This window comes from Ascaphus truei, chromosome 7, assembly GCF_040206685.1.
Source record: "Ascaphus truei isolate aAscTru1 chromosome 7, aAscTru1.hap1, whole genome shotgun sequence".
NCBI classification, from domain to species: Eukaryota; Metazoa; Chordata; class Amphibia; order Anura; family Ascaphidae; genus Ascaphus; species Ascaphus truei.
This window is the reverse complement of record NC_134489.1, coordinates 34,814,360-34,835,732: the sequence shown is the minus strand read 5'-3', so window position 1 is coordinate 34,835,732 and position 21,373 is coordinate 34,814,360. Positions and strand designations below refer to the sequence as shown.

The following is a 21,373-nucleotide window of genomic DNA, read 5'->3' as shown; positions in this document are numbered from 1 at the left end:
AAGACCAAAGGCTTTGTTACGTACCCTTAGTAATTCCTTTGGTGGAGATGGATTAAAGATCTGTATTGTAACGGAGTAAGGGTAAATATTAACTCCTTTTTGAAGTACCTGGTGCAGGAGAAAGGTGAGTTGGCTATTTTAGCTGTGTGTATTAACCCTGATTGCATAGAAGTCACGTGTTTGCCACTGTGCTGTTCGTGACAGATGGTATATTGGGACAGATTGAGGGAAGATATTCATTTGAGGGACCTTGCGAGGTGAAGATTGGATCAGCTAGATAGATGTGTATTAACTATTGTCGCATATAGAAGTCACGTTCTCACAGGTGTACTGCACGTGACACGGTCCTCACAAATTTCCGATTGTATAACATAAGCATGGCGCAAAAAGGTGGGGGGTGGGGGGAGAGCGTGCGTGTGTGACAGATTACTGGACTCGTGTAAATTATATATGTAAAATATAGAAGACGAAAGGAGAAGGAGAAGTGGTTAAAGACACTGACTGGCACCGAGTTTGAAGCAGAGGAACCTGGTTCAAAACATGGTGTCGGCTCCTTGTGACCTTGGGCAAGTCACTTTATCTGGTGCCTCAGGCACCAAAAAACATAGATTGTAAGCTCCACGGGGCAGGGACTACGTCTGCAAAATGTATCTGTAAAGCGCTACGTAAAACTAGCAGCGCTATACAAGAACTATTATTATTATTAGATATATTTTTTTTACAGCTGTCTAGTTGTTTTTTTTCCCCCCTCCCCATGTTTAATCGCATCCTCCGTTCCCGTGGGGCACACGCTGTGATCTAACCAGTGAGGAACTGGGGAAGAGAGAGAGACTCCTCTTCTCTCCTGTTCCTCAAAATGTCCTCTCCGGTCAGGTGACCGCACGGTGATAGCGGGGCCGTGGCACTCGCAGAGTTAAAGCGGCAGTCTGCGCTCATCACTTGTTTTTAGGAGACTCCTTGCACATTCCCACGCTGATTATTTGTTTTTTTAAATCTGATTCCCCTTGCAGGAAATACACACTTGTGGAATATTAAGGTTAAAATGAAGCTTTCCTCAGAGCCCTGTGCAGTGTAAAGGTTACTATGGTAACCTCGGAACACATGCAAGAAAAATAATACATACAAAGAAGAGACCAGCTCCTGGACGCAAGATACTAACATTATATCATTAACCTGTAAAGCGGCGTGGCCACCAACAGGTCAGGTTTTTGGCTTAGCCACCTGTGCTGAAGCAGGGATTTCCTGAAAACCTGACCTGTTGATCGCCCTTGAACTGGAGTTGGCTATCCCTGTCATATAGGCTTGTGGGGGGGGGGGGGGGGAAGAGAGAGAGATAAATTGATACTTTAACACAGGCCTGTACAACTCCAGTCCTCGACGGCCACAAACAGGCCAGGTTTTTAGGATATCCCTACTTCAGCACAGCCTGCTCAATTAGTGGCTTAGTATAATTGAGCCAGCTTTGCTGAAGTTGGGATATCCTGAAAACCTGGCCTGTTTGTGGCCCTCGAGGACAGGAGTTGCACAGGCCTACTTTAACGAAAAGCACACTATAAAAAAAAATCCACCTACCGCCCTTTTTGTCATGTGAAAACCTTTTTCTATTTTGATGTGCAGTATACAGCCTTCCTTATCTCCCTGAACCCATCCTTTCTTGCTTTATTTTTAATCTCCTACGGAAATAGCATTCGCTTGATACTATTTTGAACGTTATTCAAGTACTGGAAGCATGCTTGGCAGTTGATATCATGGTATAGAGGAGGAGGAGGTATTGACCTTTACAGAATTCCTGACCGTTTTGATCCTAGTAATTGTCCTGTACACCAAAATATGCGGTTTTGTACACTCCATATTTATAATGCCCAGTAATCTGTTGTTGCTGGGAAATAAAGAATAATAAAACGCTACAAATTGGTTCATATTCTCAATTTCTTGAATGAAACAGCTGTTGCTTGTTTGATAATTTATTCTGCAGATTACCTGCTTTTTACCTTTTAATGCTGGTATGTACTGTATGCGACTCGGGCATATTAAACGAATGCATTTCCAATAGCTGACAACGGGGAATACGAAACACTGCGAGGGGTATTCACATGCTCTCCATTTTGAGCCATAGTTTTGCGAATATCAGTAAGGTAACAGCTTCTCTGCTGGGTGTCGTATAAACTTCAGTCTTTATTTTATTCATCTACTAGCTGAGAGACCCGGCGTTGCCCGGGATGTAATGTTCCCGTTCCTCTCTCTCCTCCCCCCTCTCTCTGTTTGTCCCCCATTCACATCAATCAAGTCCCCCCCCTCCCTCCCTCCTTTACAGCTTCATGTAGCGTGTGTGCGTCAGTCACTGTGTGTTTGCTCGCGCGTCAGTGAGTCTGAGGCAGAAACACAAACACACACAGACTGACTGACGCACACACAGTCAGTGTGTGCCTCAGTCAGTGTGTGCGTGCGTCAGTCAGGGTTTGTGTGCGCGTCAGTCAGTGTGTGCGTGCGTGCGGCAGTCAGTCAGTGTGTGCGCGCGGGGCGTCAAAGGCAGGGGGGGGCGTCAAAGGCAGGGGGGGGCGTCAAAGGGAGGGGGGGGGCGTCAAAGGGAGGGGGGGGGCGTCAAAGGGAGGGGGGGGGGGCGTCAAAGGGAGGGGGGGGGGCGTCAAAGGGAGGGGGGGGCGTCAAAGGGAGGGGGGGGGCGTCAAAGGGAGGGGGGGGGCGTCAAAGGGAGGGGGGGGGGCGTCAAAGGGAGGGGGGGGGGCGTCAAAGGGAGGGGGGGGGGCGCCTCAAAGGCATGGATTCCTCCCCCTGCATTTCCTGCAGTGGACAGGAGGGGGGGGGGCAGTGGACAGGAGGGGGGGGGGCAGTGGACAGGAGGGGGGGGGCAGTGGACAGGAGGGGGGGGCAGTGGACAGGAGGGAGGGGGCAGTGGACAGGAGGGGGGGGGGCAGTGGACAGGAGGGAGGGGGCAGTGGACAGGAGGGGGGGGGGCAGTGGACAGGAGGGGGGGGCAGTGGACAGGAGGGGGGGGGGCAGTGGACAGGAGGGGGGGGCAGTGGACAGGAGGGGGGGGGGCAGTGGACAGGAGGGGGGGGGGCAGTGGACAGGAGGGGGGGGGGCAGTGGACAGGAGGGGGGGGGCAGTGGACAGGAGGGGGGGGGCAGTGGACAGGAGGGAGGGGGCAGTGGACAGGAGGGAGGGGGCAGTGGACAGGAGGGGGGGGGGGCAGTGGACAGGAGGGGGGGGGGGCAGTGGACAGGAGGGGGGGGGGCAGTGGACAGGAGGGGGGGGGGGCAGTGGACAGGAGGGGGGGGCAGTGGACAGGAGGGGGGGGGCAGTGGACAGGAGGGGGGGGGGCAGTGGACAGGAGGGGGGGGGGCAGTGGACAGGAGGGGGGGGGGGGCAGTGGACAGGAGGGGGGGGGGCAGTGGACAGGAGGGGGGGGGCAGTGGACAGGAGGGGGGGGGCAGTGGACAGGAGGGGGGGGCAGTGGACAGGAGGGGGGGCAGTGGACAGTGACACACACACACACACACACACACACACACACCTCAGTTGATGCGCCCTTTCTCAGTTCCGTTTGGCGCCGGAGGTGGGGAGCGACACCTACCTGTACTTCCGGGCGCCGCCACCGTCTGACTCGGCGCCGCGAGGGAGGAAGGGGGTCCGCCATCTTACGCGCCGCGTGGCAGCTGCGGGAAGCGAGGTGATTTGGAGCGGGGAGAGGTGATTTGGAGCGGTGAGGGGGGAGAGGTGATGCCGCTGGGGAGGGGGAAAGGTGATTTGGAGCGGGGAGGGGGAGAGGTGATGCCGCTGGGGAGGGGGAAGAGGTGATGCCGCTGGGGAGGGGGAAGAGGTGATGCCGCTGGGGAGGGGGAAGAGGTGATGCCGCTGGGGAGGGGGAAGAGGTGATGCCGCTGGGGAGGGGGAAGAGGTGATGCCGCTGGGGAGCGGGGAGAGGTGATTTGGAGCGGGGAGAGGTGATTTGGAGCGGGGAGAGGTGATTTGGAGCGGGGAGGGGGAGAGGTGATTTGGAGCGGTGAGGGGGGAGAGGTGATGCCGCTGGGGAGGGGGGAGAGGTGATTTGGGGAGGGGGAGAGGTGATGCCGCTGGGGAGGGGGGAGAGGTGATTTGGGGAGGGGGGAGAGGTGATTTGGAGCGGGGAGGGGGAGAGGTGATGCCACTGGGGAGGGGGGAGAGGTGATTTGGAGCGGGGAGAGAGGTGTGTGTGTGTGTGTGTGTGTGTGTGTTTTATTTATTTTTTTGGACCTTTGGCCCGTCACTCCGCCTCAGGCCAATGAGAGGTGGGGGGGGCGGGCCAAGGGGGTGGTGTGAGTGTGTGAGGCCAATGAGAGGTGTGCGGGGGCGGGCGGGCCAAGGGACCAATGAGATTGCCGCTAGGGACACCGGACATCCAGGCAGGCAAACATACAGTGCTTTCACTAATATAGTATAAGATATACAACTGACTATCCGTTTCATATAATGCAAAGACCGCGTAAGCATGCTGACCTCTCGGGCGTGCAAATCGCCTTTGCTTTCCTCCTGGTCATATACAATATAGGATTGTCACATCCCCTGGTTTATCGGGGATAATACAATTCTTGGTTTTGGAAGACCGTTTAAACAAGATTTACATAGTAACTGCAGTATAAATTCTCCGGGGTGCTGCGGGCGGACGCTTCTTTTGTGACAGTTTTAGGTACCACATTGTTGATGTCTGTTGTGCTTTTTGCCGTTAGACTTCTGGGCTTCAATGTGAAGTGCTAGGTATGAGGTGGCCAACTCCCAGTCCTCAAGAGCCACCAACAGGTCAGGTTTTCGGGATATCCAGAAAACCAGACCTGTTGATGGTCCTTGAGGACTGGAGTTGGCCACCCCTGTGCTCGGCTGAACATCACATACCTAACCTTTTTTGACTGAAAGAGTTAAAAATAAAACAAAAAAACCCTTGTGATTGGTGAATTATGGTGTGCCGAAGTGCTAATGTTAATTTATATATTCTAGTATTCCCCCTTCTCGTACATTTTAGATGCCAACGTTAAAATTGGATTTCTAAAACCATGTTTTAAAAAATCATTATGGAACGGACACTATTGTGAAAAAAATGACTTGTCACAAGGGTTGTGTAAAATAATGTTACTACCGTCTTTCTAAGCACTACACTTCAGGCCACAAATACCGCTGCGCAGGAGCCAGGAATGTGACTGACCTTCCAGCGACTTTGTTACAATGTAGCAACTTGCCTGAGTTTTACTGAATTAGTCATCAGTCCTCTTCCTTAACCTCGGAGAAAGGCGTTGTCTGGCTGTCTGGCTGCAGAGGGGTTCAATACATTTGGCGAGCGGGGAATATGGTGGTGATGGTGTAGTAGTGGTGATCTACTCCAAGGGCCACCAACATTTCAGGTTTTAAGGATGTCCTGTGCTTCATATCGATATCGAGCCAGCTGTGCTGAAGCAGGGATATCCTTAACTAGAAATGTTGGTGGCCCGTGAGGACTGGAGTTGATCACTCCTTCAGCAAGACACTACGTGGCATTTCCTGTTGCGAAATAGTCTGCCATCTGCCAACGGCAGACCAAATGTGGTCACTTGGAGGCTTAGGCGTCTTGCCACCTCCCCAGCTATGTCCTCACTGGGGTGGGGGTTTATGTTCAGTAGCAAAGCTTCTCCTTGTACAACCTCAAAGTACCTCCTGTAACTATTATGAGGGACTTGCGTCATGGCGTAAATCAGTTAACAGAAAGCAGCAAATTATGTGGAAAAATGTTCATTTTGGGAGATAAAAAAAAAAAAAAAAAAGCCGGTCGTAGGCCAAACCGTAAGTTTGTGTGAAATCATTGGAAAGTGATTTCTGCAAAACGTATTTTGGGGGAGTGGGGGGGGGGGGGAGTGAGAATGCGTTCAGGTAACAGACCTGCAATGATATAGTGAGTAAACCGTTTCTGAGGGGGTTTATGCTTTCGGAGATCGCAAAAGCTGCTTCTCTGCCACATCTATCATGCGCCCAATAAGCGAGCTGGTGGACGATGGCGCTGGTTCTAGGAAACCTGGAAATTCATGGGCCGGGCCGCCTTTTTAAATGTGATGCAGCTTTTTTTTGTTATCCTGAATGACTGTAATAAAATGATCTGCAGTTTATGCACTGTACACAGCGTGGGAGAGGTGTGTATTTACATAGTGTATATGGTTTAAAAATTAACTAAAAAATACATCGCTAAGCATTACCTCCCTCCCTCCACCGCAGTGCCAGCCCATCTGACAGCCGGTAGAGGGGGAAAGGGGAGTAGTGTTGACTTGAGGAGCTGCCTTAATCGTCAACAGCTTGTTTAGTTAAGGCACGTGGTTTACTTCTAGTACAATAGCTGTCATGTGTTTTATAATTCGCTGTCTAGGACAGACTGTGTTTGTTTCCTTGGTGGGCACGGTGCAGCTCACTGTAGAGGAGAGTTGTACGATGTCTGTATGAAGTCTTGCAGAATCTTGCCTCCTCCGAGTCTGTTTGGTTCACAGTTTCCCTGTGTTGTCTTTCAAAGTTCATTCTCCGTTTTCAACACATTGACATTCTTCTGTATGAGGGAGTTTTCTAAGCCGCTGCACTTGCCAACATTATTGGGTGTAGGCTGTTTTGATTTTTTTTTTTTTGTCTCATTCCTAAAGGCCAGAGGGTTGATGCTCTTTGTAAAAGAGAGAACTGATTAGAAAACCGAAAGAGATAAATTTCCTTCTGTGAACACCATTTTTTTTGCAGGTTATAGCAGACCATTTTTTTTGTCTTTTGACGAGACAAAAATTGTGCAAAAAATAGCTTTGTCAAACCGCTTTCAAGGCCAAATAGGTCTTTTAATCAGATGTACGTAACAAACGATAAATGACAGCCAAGCCTCCAGACGTGGAACTAGTCCATTTTCCCTTACACCAATGACAAGTCCTGCAGTTACCCATAGTCATTTTAAAGCTGCAGTTCAAGCTGTCGTTTTAAAAAAAAAAAAATCATAGTTTCATTCAATATGTGCATTAATACAATCTGCACACTGACAAGTGATTAGCTAAGTTGCTGATCGATCCGTTCTCCTGTGATTGATTGCTGAAACACGGCTTGGGGTTCACTAAATGCATCTTGGGTAATCTTCTGCTGCACTGACAGCCAAAGTTCTGTGAGGAAGATCATGTGACCAGGCAGGCACTAGATTCAATTGGTTCACTGCTAGAGAGGGCAGGGCTCAAAAGGGTGATGCTGTTTCAGAAGGGGAAGGGGATGTGACTTTGTATTTGGTTGCTATAGGAACAAAAATGGCTGTTACATTAGAATATATTTAAAAAGTGTTTAAAATAGGTTGGTTTTTTTTAAAGTATTTTTTCATAGTACAGAACTGATTTTTTTTTAAAAATGCACATGTAGGATATTGCTTGAACTGCTGCTTTAATATATAGGTTCCTATATATAAACTACACCCAAAAAGAACTTTGTCCTAACAAGCTCAAGTTTAATACAGGGGTAGCCAACTCCAGTCCTCAAGACCTACCAATAGGTCAGGTTTTCAGGATATCCGAGCTCCAGCACAGGTGGCTCAAGCAGTCCCTGCTTCAGCACAGGTGGTTGTCTTTGAGCTACTGATTGAGCCACCTGTGCTGAAACAGGGATATCCTGAAAACCTGACTAGTTGGTGTCCCTTGAGAACAAGTGTTGGCAGCCCCTGCTCTAATACAGTGTCTTGGGTATTTGTAACAACCCTGCTAGAGAAACTTGAAGGGTGGTCAATCAAGGAACCCAATTGGCACAATGGATAAATTCCCCACAGATTGAGACTCTTCGTTTTTCCTTATTACAAATATAAATCTCAATGAATGTTTAAAAATATTGTGCGGTGGATATAACCACACAGAATCAGCACTTCATCACACATGCATTTTAATTTACTTCCCAGGAGTATAAGATAAAGGCACATATACATTGCAAGGTGCAACAGGTGATCAATATATAATGATATTCCTAACGACTACAAGGCTTGCAAACCTGAAAAGCGTCCATTGACGTTAACCAACAATATTCAGTCCAATTAGTCAAAAATAAATTAATTACTACATATCTTTTTTTCTATACATTTAAAATACCCAGCGCTAAATCCCATAATGCGAAGCATGAAAACGCAGAAGGATAAGTGCAAATGGAGAAATACTCAACAGCCTTGTCTGTCTAGATGTTGATGTCCCAAAATGAACACTAAAATAGTCTAGTGCTCAAGGGATAATAATATGAAGGACCTCTATCGAGGTAATAAGGGGACATAACTTCTCCCCTCTCTCCTCCCCCATTTCTCCTCCCCCTCTCCCATATATAAAATATAGGCGCAGCGATGCAATTTGACAGCGTAAAAGCAATGGGCCTCATCCAAGTATTCTTTATTTCATGGTAAGCTTCCTATATGAATGGTTAGACAGGTAGCAATCCCTTTTTGGTTTGAATCTTTTATATCGGCGAACACTGGTTAATACAGGCCAGCGGGCACTGGTTATGTAGATACTGTACTGTATAATGGTGGCTGTAACGTGTATAGCTCGTAGTATGCCCAATCTGTCGACTTTATTGAAACGTTGATTTTATGTCCTGCCTGACCCTGCTGTCCTTTTACCATCTCCTGCTAAATGACTCTCCTGCGACTTAGACTTTAGTGGAATCGGCAAATGTGAGACCCCGTTCATTTCAGCTCCGGAGACCCCTTGCTTCCGGAGATATCTCCGTAGTAGGTGCCAGTAGCCACTCCACTACAAGGGGATGTAATGGTGGCTGTTCAAAACTCCCCTGGCGGGCGGGCCAATAGGCAGCCATGACATCATTGGCGTGGCTTCTTATTGGCCCGTGTGACGCAGGAGATTTAAACTTTAAAGCTCAGCCAGAGCGGAAACCAGCACGCCCTATGGAGCCAAGTGTTTTCGGAAGCAGGGGGTCCCCGGAGCTGATATTAACGGGGTTCAGCTACAGAGAACCCCTGCTTCAATACTATGAACAAAAATGTAACTTTGCAAAAACAGATCAGTGTCTTGGATTGCTCCCTTTTAATGCGGCAATCTGCTCCCCCTTCTCATTCCTCCCCCCCCCCACCCCTCTTTAAACTGATGATGTTACCGGGTTTACATCTCCATCCAGGTGAAACAAAATGGCTGCCAAATATCTGGCCAACATGGGGACAAAGCATGATCGGTTGCGCCTTCCTTTGGGTCGGCTGTTTAAAATTCCCAATTAAAACCCCAGAAGTAAGGAGCCTGCTGTTTCAACTTGTATCTGTTTTTGAGAACATTTATTTTTGGTCCATAGAAAAAAAAAAATCAACTCTGGATTGAAAGCACCTTCAGTTATGAGCAGAATAATGCCGGCTTCCCGCGGACGTGCAGGGTGCTAGCAGTTGATTACGATAGAACAGTGTTGGGAAGTCTTCTTCGGTAGAACTTGCCCCGTTTGCTGTGTCTTCTGGGAAAGGACGTAAGGGACAAGGAAGCCCAGAAGCGGTGCAGAGACGACTGGATAGATGGCCGTGAGGTTGGGGGGGAGATGTGCGTTAAGATTACGACTTTATTACAGCCGCGTCTGTTGAGGGTAGTTTGAAATTGGCATTCCAGAGGAAAAAGTTTAACGTTTCATTCGAGCGTCAACAAAGTACATGCTCTCCTTGAGTATCGTCTCTAAACGATAGCAAAACATGAAAGTAAGCTTTTTTGTAACACACAGAAAGCCTTTTACAAAAATGAATAAATCCAGTCTGCTGTCTCAATAATAACTATTTTGTATAGCAAACATTAGGCCAACTGCTACTTGTGTTGTACATGTTGTGGGTGTGTTCAGTAAGCGTTCAGTGAGAGCTGCTGGCGCCCCGTACCTGTAGGTGTTTGAACAATGTCGTACTCTGCTTCTGAAATGGGAGGAGGAGTTGGAAAATGTTTTTGTGAGAAAAGAACAAAAGGAAAACGAGGCGTTCTTCACTGAACACGTGAGCAATATAGACGTGAGGTTTATTTATATCTTATCTGCATGTGGCGATCATAGTTTATATTATTTTTTTTTTCTCCAATGGAAACCAGTCTGAAACGGAGTCGGCAGCAACAAGTATGACATAGCTGGCATTCTGTCTTCAGAAAGCCTGCTTTGTCTGATTATTTTATAGGGTGTAACATGAGCTGTGTACATTGTTTCAATCTTAGACTGAAGACTAAGCTTTGATCTATGTCCAACCTGTTAAAGACTGCCGGAAAGGAATTCGTGATCACATGACCTTGGACATGGACATCGTCCTGTCAGATTTTGTTCGCTCAACTGGGGCGGAGCCAGGACTGGCCCGAGACCTTCTGGAAGGTAAGCAGCGATAAAAGACCAGGCGTTTTGCGTCAGACGTGATCACTAACCAGATGAATGGCACAGTTGAAACAATAGGGCTTTGCAGCAGAATAAAAAGCCAGCAATCACCAGGCGTGTGTACGTTAGCAAAGGAAGACCTTTCCAGCCTGAATTGTGTGAATGAAGAGGAACCCTGTGGCTGTGTACGCGCTTTACATTCGCGGAGACCTATACTCTTGGTTCTGTAAAAGTTATCACAAGCCTACAGTAAATCTACACTTCTCCAGGACAAATATCGCGTCTAGAAATGTGCACTTCAGCCTTAAAGTGTGACGCATTACCGAAAACCACTGTGGGAGATAAGCATCTGATTTCAGATCTTCTGCATAGAAAGATGCCTATTATTGAACCAACTTGGAAACTCTTCACGTGTTTGTACACGATCTTTTGAAACCCCCAAAGTTTTTCAAGTCTTTGATCTTGCCACATTAAATGGTAGAACCTTAAACAGGCCCATGACTTGATAGGATATCCGTGTGGATGTGCGGCAGAGACACGTATAGTAAAACTGTGAAAGCTTTTTATTTTTTAAAGTTTGGTTGCTGTGTTGAACTTATTCTCACGTTTTTGTGTGTGTGTGTGTGTGTGTTGGATTCTAATGTGTGTGTGTATTGGGTTCGTGTGTGTGTGTATTCCAGTTGGTACAGCAACTTGGAGGTTAGTGATTCTTCCTCCCTGTTTCCAAGCTCACACATTTGATCTTTTTAATTGCAGTTCTTGCCAAGCACCTTTTAATGACCAGTCTATAAATGACCGCTCTCATTCTATTAGGCTACGGCCCCAGTGTCAGCTGGTGCACGTGTGAAAGCCGCGGTCTGTGGTTGAGCTGCAGGAGATCGTGGTGGAGGCGTGGCCATGACGCCGCTGGTTCGCCATCGTTGGCTGAACTGCCTCCGTGACGTGGCCATCGCTCCCTCGCCACTAGAAAAGACAAAAATCTTGTCTTTACAAAATGTGGGCGCGCATCGCGGTCTCTCCATTCGTGCGCAAGCAGCTACTGGGCCCGGCACCATAGAGGTGCGGTTCTTGTGCACGCCGTAGCGCTCGTTGCAGCTAACACTGAGGACGAGACCTTAGTGAGGGTATGAGAGGTTTTTGCAGGTGCAGCAGTGTTGGGACCTACAGACGGGCTATACTGTGACATGGCTGCAGGCTCAAAGTACTTTGACAAAATAATGGAACTAAATAACCCTTTCTTATAAACAGATCAGTATGGAACTATATAATATGTCAAGTTAGATGTAGCACTGGGCCTTTTTGTTCTATACATGAGGTCACAATCTTAGTAGCACTCTTTTTGACACTTTATGTATGTAATGTATATAGAGAGAATGGCAGCACATACTGAAAAAAAAAAGCCGCAGCAGTGGCTGGTGTGGTGCACGGTAAAGGGTAAATAGTTGATCTGTAAGGATCCCTAGAGATCCAATATACCGGCACCAGAGATAATCACAAAAAGTGGTTTATTGGGTCCAAAATGCACACATGCCCGACGTTTCGGTCCCATGGGGGACCTTCTTCAGGGGTGTATGTATGTCTGTCCGATCCTCACTTATCAAACATAATGCGTCCCGCAAACTACCGTCGGATTGCGGGTCCATATTGAGCTGCGTTGGATAATGTGTCCAGCGCAGCGCATTATGTTATGCGGCAATGGAAAGCGGTCCGTGGGATACCGAGGACCACCTGTATCTATGTATGTAATCTTTGTGTGCTTTGATTTGATAATTATGCTCTCAAACAAAGGAGAATGACATTTGAACAGACTCTTCCTGACTTCAGCCTGGGGTTCTGTGAGTGCTGATCCTGGCATTGAGTTAAACTGCCCTCTGGTAATGGAGACTCACTGCAGAAGCGCAGACTTTTTTTGGAGTGTATTTCAGAATTCTGGACTTTTTGTTTCCAACCCTTACTAATGCCCCAATTCAATAATCTGTGTTCCTAGTGCCCGACAAGATCTTATTCCAATTTATTTGATAGAAGCGGGACTTCTGGAGTTGAGCACTCCCCCTTTGGAGACCTCAGGACCCCCCACTTCTTTCCCCCCCCCCTCCCAGGATATCCCAGCTTTAGCACAGGTGGCTCAGTTGAAGACTGAGCCTCTGAGCCACCTGTGCTGAAGCTGAGATATCCTTAAAACCCAACCAGGAAGGGGTGGGGTGTTGAGGTTTGGAGTTGAGCACTCCTGCACTAAGTTACAGGGACTGCGGTTTCACAGCACTCTGGATGTATTGGATCAGGATTGGATCTCCTATGGCGGTATAGAAGTGTAGTAATGTGTTGCTATATCCTCTGTCTGGAATTCATCTTCCCAGTTCTTGTAGTCCCTGTTTATTTTCAATGCCGTTTAGAGCAGCAGTCCATTCACTTTCGGGTGACCATCCATCAACAGGAACGTCCTGCAAAGTGCCTGATCTGTGTAGCGTTGTGATGCAAAATAGAGTACTATTAAGTATTTCCATGCACCCTTCAAAACCTCTTGTGCATTTAACAGTACTTGGTCTTAGTACCCCCAATAACTAGGCTCAGTGCTCTCGCTGGAGCACACACTCCGATGTGCCTTCTTTATGTGGGTTTAGTAAGCAGAATGGTCAAGCAAAATAGCCGTAGTCGTCTTAGTTTGCCTAAGCTCTCGTTTACAAGGGCTCTTTTTTTTAAAATTCAGACATACTTGAGGGTTGCAAGTACATAACGACCCTTTGTAGTATTAAATTGTACATTGTGTTCATTTCAAAGGAGCCAACAAAATGTGCTATTCTGTGAACTGCTGCTCTCCGGATAGGTTGTGGAGTCACTCAATGTCCAGTCCACGAGATACAAGTGCATGTTATGGAACGCCAAGCGCTTGTGATCTTTAATACAGCATCGTTTGTCTGTACAGCAAGCCCCAGAAGGGAAATTGTTTCGCATAGAGAGGGTGACCATGTCGCCTCCGCCATGAAACTATCCACATTTTAATTGTGGTTTGGCTAAAAAGTCCTCTTTATGCAACATGAAAAGACTATACTCTGCTTGCAGGGGCGTGAAGGAGCAGAGCAGCTCAGTGGTAATACAACTGCATTGGTTGTGGGTGCACTGTGTTCAAATCCCAGCCATCGATCTTCTTGTGACCTTGGGCAAGCTGTACCTCAGGCAGCAAAATTAGATTGTAAGCTCTTCAGGGCAGTGGCTCATTGTGCCTGCAGAATTCTTAGTATATTGCTGCGTACATTCAGTGCTATCTAAAAAAAACAAATATTCTTCTTATTGACCTTTTTTTATTAGATTTACAAGGGACACATGTTCTTGTGCGTGTATTGATAAGTAAAACTACAATATTCCCCATGTATTTTTTTTGTTCTCCTAAACACAAAGTCTCCGTCGAGTCGGATGGGAAGTCCCACTTGGTTGTGACTGTGGGACGTGTGTGGGTTTGCACTCTGGGAATGGTAGAATATACAGACACAAGCAATCCCGTCCCTGCAGACCCTGCAGTCTTGTTTGGTGCATGAGACGAAGTCACGTTTACAAAACCACAAGACGCGAATACCGGGGAATAAATGCATGCATTTCCAGGTGTCCAACATTAAACAGGACTGTCCTGTATTTGGACACTCTGTCCAATAAAAAATGAGAGGTAATACAGGACGTGTGTGTGTATACCGGTATTACCTCTCTGACATAGTCACCTGACCGGCTTGGGGGGCCACAGGATTTCCCAGAGCAGGTCTGTTGCAAGAGGTCTTCCTCCATCCTGATTGGCTGCATTACCCAGCAGCAGCCAGTCAGGAGCCTGAGGGTGGGGCCAAGGAGAGGAGGAAATGGCATGGAGCGGAGAGAGGGGTGTGTGTCTCGAGCTCGTTGCACCTTTCACCATTGTGTCCAATATTTTTGGAGAAGCCGCCTGGCACCCCTACATGTTTAGCATTGTGAAGAACTGGTGGAAAGCTTGGTGTTTGCCCAGCAGTTTTAAGTCACATTGCATAGAGTAAGCATATGGATGTGCCATCTTCTATATCCCCGTCCATTTCTTTATTTGTGTATATATATTTTGTATTTAAATTATATTCTGACTCTAATCTGAAGCAAACAAACAAACGAAAGGTTGCCCCCTGAATGCACTCAGATCGATCTAATTGATATGATGTAGCAAATTAAAATAATTTAATGTATCAATAATAAACGTAAAATAGTAGTTGTACAGAGGGGTGTGGTAAACAAGTCCAGGGCCACCCCCCAATTACATACCAAATATGTTACCGTATTACGTACGGATTACGTATTGCGAAACGGGTTTCACGCTGATTTCTGCACCTACACCATCACACTTCACTGGTCTGGCTATTTATTGCTGCCAGTACCTATCGGTATTTTAAGATTTACCTTTTAAGGAATCATCTCCTCTAGATTTAGTATCGACAGTTTTACACCACTTGAGACCGCCGGTTTATTAGATATAAGCGCTGCCTTATTATAGGTTTGCACTTAGCTCTGCAGGAGTTGAACTATATAGACTGAGTCTATATACCAGTGTGTTTAGGTGTAGTGTTTTTCTCTTTACCTTCTTTCCGTATATGTACGTAATACGGTAAATACGGTAACATATTTGGTATGTAATTGGGGGGTGGCCCTGGACTTGTTTACCACACCCCTCTGTACAACTACTATTTTACGTTTATTATTGATACATTCAATTATTTTAATTTGCTACATCATATCAATTAGATCGATCTGAGTGCATTGAGGGGGGAACCTTTCGTTTGTTTGTTTGCTTATCCCTTTGTCCCCTTTTGCACCAGAAACGATCTCTGACTATCTACTTACCTATTATTCTAGGTACTTCAGCTGATGCGGGAGCTTTCCCCTTTTCCCTTCCCCTTATTTTATTCTAATCTGAAGCTTTAGAGCAGGGGTGTGCAAACTTTTGAAGCTGCGCCCCCCTGCCAGCTCCCTTCACTCCTCGTGCCCCCCTTACCTCTTAGGTTGGCGTCATTTGACGTGATATGAGCCAGCGGCGTCATTTGACGCTGCTTTGCCATAGTGACGTATCAAGTTCAGTTGCAGAGGCCTCACTCGATTCCTCCCCCCCACCCCCCATCATCTAATTTCAATGCCTTGGGGAAGACCGTGGGGCCTCTGCAACCGCCTGTGCCCACGCCCCCATGTTTGCGCCCCCCTGCTTTAGAGGTTCTGTAGCTATTAATAGCATCAACAACTCTGAAACTGGTTCCTATCCCATAAAAATAACAAGATAAATGGTGGTTAGATAGGGTGGAGTGCTCATTTAAGACACTATATACCAGGGATGGCTGGGTCCAGTCCTCGAGAGCCCCCCTGCTGCTTCTCTCCAGCCAGATCATGTTATTTGGAGAATGAGGCAATAGATCAGAATGACTTTTTTTGAGGGGTGGTGGCGACGCAGAGGGTTTGTCCAGAGACTATTCAGTCTCCATCTATTTTCTTTTTAATTGACTGAATTAGACATGTGTTTCTGAGCGGTTCTGGCAAGCGTACGTTGTGTGTTTTGGATCCGTTTTTTGGTAATTGTAGTGCACCGTGTTTATGTTAAAGGGTATAACCAGACACAACAAGTTATGGGGAGTAAACGTAAAACAAACCTCCACCATACAGTGTACAGCAAATAAAAATACTGCTTGTGAGCACATTCAGATGTCTCACAGGTCTGCAACCCTGCCCTTCCCCATTCTCTTGGCATACAGTGCTTCCACTGCAGCCAGGGATTCTGGGTAAGGACATGCAAATGAGCACTCCGTGTGTCACCTTTTTTGCTTCTTATCCCTTGTAACATGGACCCCTATAAGCATATACCTGCTGTGTTACACAGCTTTGCAGCACAGCCTGGGTGAAAGTGCAGAGCCAGTAAACCTACTCACAGACAGCTTTTTCTAAAATTTTACATGACATTCTAAATTTTCTACATTTTAATGACATTCTCATCATGTCATTAAACAAAAGACAGAAAAGCCCAATGCTACATCCAATGTGACAAAAATACACAGTGAAATACCTATATATTCCTTGAATAAGGGTCATTTAGTTAAACCCTTTGGCCAAAGTGTTATAAGCCTGCAAGCCACATCAAGGCATGACCAGTAAGCAGGTCCTAACACTACCTATGCAAGTGTTTTTTTGGGGCTTCTGAGTTTGCTGGGATTGCGTGTTTATGAATTGATTCTCATGTCATTACCCAGAATCCCTGGCTGCTCTGGAAGCATTGTATGCCAAGAGATAATGGGGAAAGACAGGTTTGTGGACCAGTCGGAGACATGGAGATATTTGTATTTGGGGTAATCCCTCACTGAACCAAAGGAAACTAATTACAGTGACATGTTTGTGGGGTCTCATATGGGTAATTGATACCCTTTTTACCCAACCCAACTCTGACACACAAGTATTTTTCATTATTTATTTCATTTATTTTAAACTGAGACTTTGGAGGAGTTTTGCTTTCCTGTGGCTGCTCCATTGTGATGTAGCTCCGTGATCAGCAAGTGTTTGTACAGAAGGAGCCCCACCTCCCCCTATCCTTGGTTCTCTGACAAGGACAGGGGGGAATAAGGATAATGAAAACACTTCCTCATTTAGAGGCCCCTGAGAAATTCAACTGGTCGACTATGTTGAATTGTATCTTGTATGTATGTATGTGTTTGTTTATATAGCGCCATTAATGTGCATAGCGCTTCACAGCAGTAATACACGTGGCATAACCATATAAATAACAATTACAAATAACACATAATGAGAAGAAGTGCTTTTGACATAAAAGTGACATTTGGGGAAAAAGGAGTCACTGCCCCGAAGAGCTCACAATCTAATTGATAAGTAGGAGGAACGTACAGACAGCAGGTGGGGGTTCTGTTAAGTGCGTCTGCAAGGGGTCGAGATGTATAGCATCAGCCCATATGCTTCGTTAAGGAGGTGTGTTTTAAGATGGGTCTGCAGGGTGGATAGAGAGGGTGCTAGTCGGGTATTGAGGGTAAGGCCATTTCAGAGGTGTGGGGCAGTCGGTGAGAGAGGTTTGTTTTCAGAAGACATAATCGGAGATCACTGACATTCGTATAAGCTGGAATTCTGTATTAACCATATATTTGTGTAATTCAGGGATCTCAACCCGTTATGTACCAAGTTATCCATGTACGGATGGTCAATGATTTAAGACTGTTAAAACAGACACACACAAAAGCACTGGTACTGTGTGATTTAAAATCTATCTGCATTTCTTCAATAGCAAAGTTGTTTGGACTGCATTTTAGAAAGATGTAAAAAAAAAAATTATGCTACAAAAATAGAAAGGAAAGAGGCTTTAAAAAATCTACTTTATTTTTCAAGAAAAAAGGAATTTGTAAGGGAATAAATAGAAATGTGCTGGTCCTCTGGGTGGGGATTGAACACGTAAGGCCTCGTGCAGGCTGAGTCCAAAAGCAAATTGCTGTGTCCACGCTGCGCGTGAGCGTGCAGAGGCGCGATGCTTAGCGTCACCAATATTTTTGTATTTGTTGCGCTTGCCCTGGACACGTGCGCGGTTCAGCCAATGAGGGCGAACTGCTCATGTGACGTCACGGGCACACACCCCCCAACGCGCGCAGCTAGCTGGCCAAGAACCGCCCAGCGCCTGAGGTCACGGCGCTCAAGCGCCATTGAGTGCGCTCCCACCTTGGACGAGGCCAAAATACCATCACACTTCAACCACAGCAAAGAGTGTTGGAAGAAATGCTAAATATCATTGCTATAAGTCAGACCTGCTGTTACCTTGTCTGTTGGGATTTACTGCTGTTACCAATTTATTTCTAATCAAAAGTCGTTATTTTACGCCACTCTGCAGTTTCTGAAAAATATTTCAGATTACTTATTGGTAAACTCGCAAAAACAAGTTGTAGCAGTAGATGGACAATTGGGGTCCATGTGGTTTCACAGGTAGCCTTATATGTTAGGTGTTATTGCTTCACATTTCAGATGTTCGCTGTGGAAATATACGGTTTGGATATTGCCTGGGGTCTGCATTTTATTCTTATCCAGTATTGTGCTATACATCCTTGGGATTCATTTGTTAAAAAACAAACAAAAGATTCCTCCTTGAATGCACTCAGATTGGCTGGTAGGGTGATATGGTTGATATAATTAAAAACCTTTTAATCACATATGAAAAGTTAAAACATGTTTGTATAGAGGGGCATGGTGTAAACAGTCCAGGACCAGCCCCTGTTGGCAAACCAAAAAAGTCTTCCTCAATTACAGGAAGATAGTAACAAAACTCCACCTTAATGTGGGCTTACTCGCTTAGAAAATCCCCTATGTATAACTCCAGACTGGGAGACCCATTCCGCCTATGGAAATCCTATTATCAATAAATCAATAGACCTGGGCAGATACAGGCTATTGATGCTAAATCTGAAGGGGTGATTAACTAAAAGCCGACTGGTCAGATAGTAAAGATCTGTGTGATGTCACTAAACCACATTAAGTGTGGGTATGAAATAACTCCAGAACAAGGTGAAGTCAACAAAAAAGAAAAAGAAGTAAATATACTACATGAAGTGAATACTTAACCACACATTAAATAATGTATAAATATACAAATAATGATAAAATGCGTAGCTAGATGGTGTTGAGCTCTACGAAGGGCAAGCACAAAGTGTGCTATTCTAATGCCCTGAGGCACGGTTCAAGCATTATTTCTGCTGATGCGGGAGCACCCCTTACCCTTCCCCTCCCCTTTTTCCCCATTCCTGGATTTATTAGATTCATTTGTTACCACTTGATCTATCACTTAAAGCTGCAGAGAAAGCAATATCCTACATGAATTTTATTTTATTTTTTTAAATAAATCGGTTCTGTACTATGAGAAAATACTTGTAGCATTTTTTTTTAAACAACTCAATGACATTTATGTATTATCTATCAAGCATTTTTTGTTTCTATTGCAACCATTTACAAAGTCACATCCCCTTCCTCTTCTGAAACAGGCTTTGGCACACCCCTTTTTGAGTCCTGCCCACTCTCTAGCAGTGCACCAATTGTATCTAGTGACTGCCTGGGCATATGATTCGCCCCACAGAACTTTGCATCTTTGGTCTTCTTCTGCAGCACTGACAGCCATTTAGTGAACCCCCCGAGCCCAATCTTCGCTGATCGATCAGCAACTTGACTAGTGACTTCATTACTTTTTCATTGTGTGGATTGTATTGATGCACATAAATAAAATATGGCAGCTTGGACTGCTGCTGCTTTAAAAGTTTGAAGTACAAGAAGTAATTCTCCGGGCGTTGGACAGATACTCATGTTAAAGGGAATAATCCCGAGCAGATCTCTGCAGCGCCCGATGATGCATAGGTACCTTTTTAATAGTTCTCATTAAATAAACTTTTCTGGCTTCGTGTCTCGAGTATAGTTTTTAGATTTGGGCCATCTTCCGTCATTTCGATGACTTGATCCAATGGTGCCATACTGGCGTGAACCTGATGAAGAGTCGTGTGTGGACCTGAAACGTTGTTTTTCTCGCTCTTGTTGCTAAAATAAATTGAAGCGGATGTTACTTCTATTCCTGGGGCATTACCTATTTTTTTCCTATTTGTGTATATGTTGTGTTGGCCGCATATTTGGGTTTTATTCTCCATGAACTGTTTTGTTTTTGTTGCCCCCACTGTATTCTATTTGCTGCCGCTTATAGTGCGCGGAACATTAAATGCTATTGGGATTTAGAACGATTTTCTGTGCGGATGGACATGAAACCTAACCGTTTAGTGTTTTAAATCCCTCCACGGTAATGTGTACGTTCTCTAGAGTCCTTTAATGTCGCGGTTCCCGTTTGTAGCGCGTATTACACAGAGATAGGCGAATCCGGATTTTCTCGCATCCCCCCCTTCCTGCCCAGAATCCGTTACGCTGTGTAGAATTCGCAGACGGATTTGGTCCGTTTTTTTTTTTTTTCCTCCCCGCGCGGATTCATTAACGTGTACGCCATTGGATGCAACCCGCGGATGGATTTGCAGGATCCAATCCGCGGATTCAGCACTCCATCAAGAGTCTGCCAACGGACTTCTGAATCCACGAATTGGGTTGTGCAAATTCGTCCACGGGTTGCGGAGTGTATTGGTAATAACCATTTTTTTTTATTTTATTTTTTTAAATCCGCAAAATGCGACTCGCCTTTTTTGAGATTGATCCGCGGACCAAAGGAACCGGGCGATCCAAATTCACCCATCTCTAGTATAACACGCAGTGCGCGGCAGTCCTGCCCACTGAGACTGCTCTCCTGAAGAAGCCACTTGCCCACCCCCTCCTCCCTGTTCCTCCACACACCCCTCCTCTCTGTTCCTCCACACACCCCTCCTCCCTGTTCCTCCACACACCCCTCCTCCCTGTTCCTCCACACACCCCTCCTCCCTGTTCCTCCACACACCCCTCCTCCCTGTTCCTCCACACACCCCTCCTCCCTGTTCCTCCACACACCCCTCCTCTCTGTTCCTCCACACACCCCTCCTCCCTGTTCCTCCACACACCCCTCCTCTCTGTTCCTCCACACACCCCTCCTCCCTGTTCCTCCACACACCCCTCCTCCCTGTTCCTCCACACACCCCTCCTCCCTGTTCCTCCACACACCCCTCCTCCCTGTTCCTCCACACACCCCTCCTCTCTGTTCCTCCACACACCCCTCCTCCCTGTTCCTCCACACACCCCTCCTCTCTGTTCCTCCACACACCCCTCCTCCCTGTTCCTCCACACACCCCTCCTCCCTGTTCCTCCACACACCCCTCCTCCCTGTTCCTCCACACACCCCTCCTCCCTGTTCCTCCACACACCCCTCCTCTCTGTTCCTCCACACACCCCTCCTCCCTGTTCCTCCACACACCCCTCCTCCCTGTTCCTCCACACACCCCTCCTCCCTGTTCCTCCACACACCCCTCCTCCCTGTTCCTCCACACACCCCTCCTCTCTGTTCCTCCACACACCCCTCCTCCCTGTTCCTCCACACACCCCTCCTCTCTGTTCCTCCACACAC

General features: G+C 46.6%; 1 protein-coding gene across 2 annotated transcripts in view; it reads left to right on the top strand.

The window, feature by feature from the left end:
• OTUD7B (OTU deubiquitinase 7B) overlaps positions 1-21,373 on the top strand; it is a 60,485-nt gene that overhangs the window by 10,384 nt on the left and 28,728 nt on the right. Inside the window, exon 1 of one of the 2 annotated variants that reach the window (XM_075607631.1) lies at positions 9,982-10,332. The exons of the other annotated variant lie outside the window; for it this stretch is intronic. Coding sequence (XP_075463746.1) covers positions 10,248-10,332 — 85 coding nt within the window. The 5' untranslated portion in view covers positions 9,982-10,247. Of the gene's footprint in view, positions 1-9,981; positions 10,333-21,373 lie in introns of those variants that run through there. 2 annotated transcript variants of the gene reach the window in all.